The 5,470-nt window shown below is 47.1% G+C and overlaps 1 protein-coding gene across 1 annotated transcript; it reads left to right on the top strand.

Annotated features, from left to right (window-relative positions):
- Positions 1 to 2,239: 2,239 nt before the first annotated feature.
- Positions 2,240 to 4,883, top strand: LOC148020198 (cytochrome P450 78A4-like). The gene is made up of 2 exons (XM_087700922.1): positions 2,240 to 3,530; positions 3,897 to 4,883. The coding sequence occupies exons 1-2, from the start codon at positions 2,382 to 2,384 to the stop codon at positions 4,503 to 4,505; spliced, it is 1,758 nt and encodes a 585-aa protein (XP_087557048.1). The 5' UTR covers positions 2,240 to 2,381; the 3' UTR covers positions 4,506 to 4,883.
- The last annotated feature ends 587 nt before the right edge of the window (positions 4,884 to 5,470 follow it).

Here is a 5,470-nt window from a genome sequence, read left to right as displayed (position 1 = left end):
TGTAAGTGCGGATATTTTTTGTATCACTTTCCTTATTATCATAGTTGCATATACTAACATTGCTTTTGGGTCTGGTGAGATAATTAAGCATGTACGATTCAATCATACAAGGTAAAAACAATTGGCAATAACTTAACATGATTTTGAAAAGCTAAATCATGTTATACATGGCATCTCTAATTGTTTAGACCTTCCATTGTCATGATTTTCTAGCTCTCTCATTGTTAAGGTTAAGAGTCCATAGAATTTGATAGACAAAACCTCTTATTCATCATGGAATTATTTATAGCGTACATGAGTTTGGGGGGCAGTCACAATGCATATGAGTTTTATTTTTTGCTCTTAATCATTCATCCAAGTTCTAATACACATAAGGAGACATATGATACATATTGCGTAATTAGGGCTAAATGCTTATACAATTGCATGTCCTCTTCCCACATTGCCTTACATATTGACAACAAACTAGTATAGTTATATAATGAAGTTGAGAATGGGATTACTTATCTATATGATGATTAAATGGTGAAAGTTTTCATGCTCACATCAACATGCATTTTGATTACTTGAACAACTTCTCAAGCATAAAGCCTAATTACACATGTCCTTACATAATTGTAAAATTAACCTTTTGCAAAGATCTTGAAGTTGTGCATTAGATAATGATAACCATTATTCATCATATCTTGAAAGTATATACACCTAATCTGCAAGTTGATTTCATGGAGTTTTTCTTTTCATAGCCGCTCTTTAAAAATGTAGTTCAAGTGGTGCCTACTAAAGTTGCTAACCTTAAAATGCCACATAGAGATATCACAAGTATTTAACCATGTGAAACATTCCTCAATTGTAACTCTATATCATATGTATTTAATGATCGTCCAATCAATAATGTTAATCATTATAGATGCTACAATACCATGAAACAAAGGGTCAATTTTTGTATTTCCAGATCTCAAATTTAACTCTCATCTTGAGGCACGAGCATGTGTATTGTCAGCACAAATGTTGCTTTCTTGTAACTTGAACAAAAAAACTACAACTACTAATCTATATTTACCTTTGTTGAAATGCTTTTGTCGGGGGTTATTCCTTGAAGTATGTGTGGTGGTTGGTAGGTTTTCTCAAGCCTACACAAAATAAAGCATAATCTACATGCCAACAACTTCCAAACATTGACTTGGATCAAACATTGGGCTTAATGTTGCGACATAAGCAAGTGCTTGTCGCTCACAATATTTGCAAGAGAATGCAAACCTTTTGTTGGAAATAGAAACGTGGTAATAGTTATATGGTTGTCTTATGAAAAATCATTCATTCTTAGAATCGTGTTTCCATGTGATGTCCTTTGGTGAAATATGTTGTCGGAAGGTTAAGAAAGTCGGTGACTCGGTGACAATATTTGTGTGCCTTGATTTATATTCTTCTAGAGAGTGAGGTTACTTGCTAATCAAGTCATTGTGAACTCTAGCAAAAAATTCATAAGCGGCCTATTCTCATCCAATTTGAATTTTACTTTGTCATATACCCAAAAGGAGTACCAATGCACACATGAAGCTTTAACACGAACCTAGTTTATTGAGCTTGATTTTTGAAGGCATACTTTGTAGATGTTGTAAGCTTATGTAGGAAACATGTTCTAGACATAGTTGTAACTTAATCTTTTATCTTACAAAAGCAATTGGAGGTTGGAAGGTTTGTGTGCAACCTTAACTAGTGAAAAGATAAATTTAATTGTTTAGAAGGGGGAAGGGGAGCCTTAGGACATGGCTTTAGAAGGCAAGAGGAATTGCTGAAAAAAACAAGAATGAACAATGTTGGGGAGCTGTTTGAGCGACACCCAAGTTACCAACACAAGATGTTGGGCGCCCAAGGTCCAAATGTGGTCTCCATGTTTGTCCCATATAGGGGCCCCAACATGTTTGCCAGCCCACAAGTTTTGCAAACAATAGAACCTCGCTGCTTTACAAAGGAAGTTAGAACCTCTCTCAGATCTCTCCCTCTCTCTGGAGTCCCCTCTAGAGTCTAGGCTCTCTCTCTCTCTCTCTCTCTCTCTCTCTCTCTCTCTCTCTAGACTCTCTCTTTTGAGATAGTGGCATAACGCATCATTAATATCGGCAATAAATATATACTCTTTAGCTTGCTAGGGCACGTGACAGGAATGGGGCCCTTTAAAAGAGCTGCAGCTGCGAACTCTTGAAACAAACTGTCTATTCCCCGCAGCAAAGCATATCTACTCACGCATTCACACTCTCACACACACACACACACACACTCTCTCTCTCTCTCTCTCTCTCTCTCAACTGTTTTTCCGTCTCCATCTTTCAGCAACAATATCACACTAAGCGGGGTTAAAGTTCTGATTGGATTATCCTCAAACCATGGCTTCTTCAACTGCTGTATTGTCCAAGATATCGGTATGTTTGTTGCAGCTGCTCTACTCGGTTGTCTGTGGAACGGCGGCCATGGATGGAACTGCAGCTCAGGTCTCCACCTCAACCATGCCAGCGGTGATACGCTCTGAAGGGGCGGCATGGTGGTCGCTGTCGCTGCCATTCCTGGCCTATGCGCCGGTCGTCTCTTCCTTTCCCGCAGCCGGCCATGTGCTCTCGTCTGTCCCTCTACCTCTGACCGCGGCGCTGCTCATATGCACGACGACTGCGCTAATGTACTGGGCCGCGCCGGGCGGTCACGCCTGGGGCCGCGCCATGCAGCAGAAGAGCGCGAGAAATGGGCCCGACCACATCCCAGGGCCGCGGGGCTGGCCCATCGTGGGGAGCCTGCTGGACATGGGCGGGCCGCGCCCTCACGTGCGCCTGGCCGAGCTGGCCGCCAGCTGCTCTGCGCGCGCTCTGATGGCCTTCAGTCTCGGCAATACGCGCGCCGTGTTGACGTGCGCGCCTGACGTAGCGCGGGAGCTCCTGAACAGCTCGGCGTTCGCGGACCGCCCCATCAAGCAGTCGGCGCGCCAGCTCATGTTCCACCGCGCCATCGGCTTCGCCCCCTACGGCGCCTACTGGCGCAGCCTCCGCCGCATCGCCGCCACCCACCTCTTCTCCCCCCGCCGTATTGCCTCCCACGAGCCCCTCCGCCAGCGCCAAACCTCCCTCATGCTCAGCTCCATCGTGGTCGCCGCGTCCTCTGACGGTGCCGTCTCTCCCCGCCCGTTCCTCCAGCGCGCCTCCGTCAATAACATTATGGGGTCCGTCTTCGGCCGCACCTATGACTTCGGCGCCGGCTGCCACGAAGCGGACTTGCTTCAGGGCATGATCCGCGAAGGCTTCGATCTCCTTGGAGCCTTCAACTGGTCTGACCATCTTCCGTGGTATTTGAGCTTCTTCGATAGCCAATGCATCACGCAGCGCTGCGAGTCTCTCGTCGGACGCGTCAAGACGTTTGTGCAGTCCATCATCGACGAGCACCGGCAAGCTCCCGCAGCAGAGGACGGTTGCAAGGACTTCGTCGATGTTCTACTATCTCTAGGAGAGTCGGAAAGGCTGTCCGATTTGGATATGATAGCTGTCCTGTGGGTGAGTAATTCACGAGCTAATGAATTGTGTTATATCTTGTGTTTGCTTTATTACGAGTAGTGGTTGAGTGAAACTATATTGGTTGTATGCTGGCCCAATTCCGTTAACTGAATCACGATTGGCGGTTTTGCGAAGCCACATTGGTTGTGTGTTAATGAGGTTTTGTTCAGCCCTGTGCTATCCTCTTTTAGGTTAGTTACGTGTGTGCCTAAAGTCGAGGGACATTCAGTAAGCTATGAGTGAATCACGAGTAGGATTTCTCAGGCTATTACTATAATGCTTGTAGTAGAGCAAAAGACCCTCCGTCAATGTATTTATATGAATCCGGACAGCTTTGCTTAGTGCGTCTTTCTTACTGTTGTGCAGGAGATGATCTTCCGTGGTACCGACACGACCGCCATCCTCACAGAATGGATTCTGGCAGAGCTCGTTCTGCACCCAGAGGCGCAGAGGCGCATCCAGGAGGAGATCGACGGCGTGGTTGGCGATTCAGACACTGTACGCGAGGTCGACCTCCCCAAGCTCACCTACATGCAGGCCGTGATCAAGGAGGTCCTGCGCATGCACCCCCCGGGACCGCTCCTGTCGTGGGCCAGGCTGGCCATCGAGGACGTACACGTGGCGGGCCACCACATTCCCGCAGGGACGACAGCTATGGTGAACATGTGGGCTATCACGCACGATCCGACGATCTGGGAGGAGCCGGAGAAGTTCAAGCCCGAGAGGTTCCTAGCGGCTGACGTGGACGTGCGGGGCAACGACCTGAGGTTGGCGCCGTTCGGGGCGGGGCGGCGCGTGTGCCCGGGCAGGGCTCTCGGGTACGCCACCGTGCAGCTGTGGACGGCTCGCCTCTTGCACCGGTTCTCCTGGTCGCCCCACCCGCAGGTGCCGGTGGACCTCTCCGAAGTCCTCAAGCTCTCCTGCGAGATGAAGCAGCCCCTCCTGGCATGCCCCACCGCTCGGAAGGCCAACTGATGGCCGCGCCCCACGGTCACCTGCCGGTAATATGCTTCTACGTCAAGTTAAATAGCGAAGCGATCCTCCTTTGTCCAAAAATAGGAAACAGTTTTGCAGATCACTCCCTGGGCGCATACTGCCATCCCTTGTAGGGAATATACTACTGCTAAATAGACTATCCAATAGCCATAGCCGTAGCCAGACGCACTTCTTCGAGGAAACCACAGCAGCTCGCCGTTTTTTGGCTCTTTTTTTTGTGTGGGGAAACATATAGAATACTGAGTTAGGTGGCTTGGCCACCCTGAATGTTAAGGGTGCGGTCGTGTAGTATACTCCAGCAGCTGAGAATCGGCGATTGTTAACTGTACAATTTTGAGCGGATAATAGAAATGAGCAAGCATGTCACAGACCCTTTTTTTGTCTGAAACTGTTGCAATGATTGCTAGAAACATATTATTAATTCTCGATTGTTCCAACCCATCGTACAGCTTGCGTTTCTTGGCTTCCTTTAGATGTAACCAAAGTTCGACCTGGTAAATCCTCGTGAAGCAATACAACGACTTGCACGCGGTATCAACAAAATACTTTGCATATCGTACTATGGGTAGTTACCGGAATCTGATCAGTAGCTTAACTTCCACTTTGGAAGTTTCACCGTAGTGCTACCAACTTTAAATAAAGATTACACCTTGCACCATCGTAGAATTCTTAGGTAGAAACCTCCACAACATCGTGCCGAGGATTCTTCAATCGGTATCCGCATGATGCAGCCAATAGTATGGGCAGCCCGCAAGTGTTCACATATTGTATAACGCTTGTAAACCCTCGCACCCTTGCCGCTTGGTAGTTGAGAATGTTTCAATTTGGATGTATGATGTAGCTGAGGCGGCCAATGAATGATTTGGGATGCATGATGTAATTAAGGCAGACTAGAAAGTCCTAATCCTAAAATCTGCTATGCAAGTTTCATCTTTGACCTTCGC

Source organism: Lygodium microphyllum, chromosome 19, assembly GCF_053477565.2.
Source record: "Lygodium microphyllum isolate KBCC chromosome 19, Lygodium_microphyllum_v1.1.10, whole genome shotgun sequence".
Taxonomy (NCBI): domain Eukaryota; kingdom Viridiplantae; phylum Streptophyta; class Polypodiopsida; order Schizaeales; family Lygodiaceae; genus Lygodium; species Lygodium microphyllum.
This window is presented reverse-complemented; position numbering and strand designations above follow the sequence as displayed.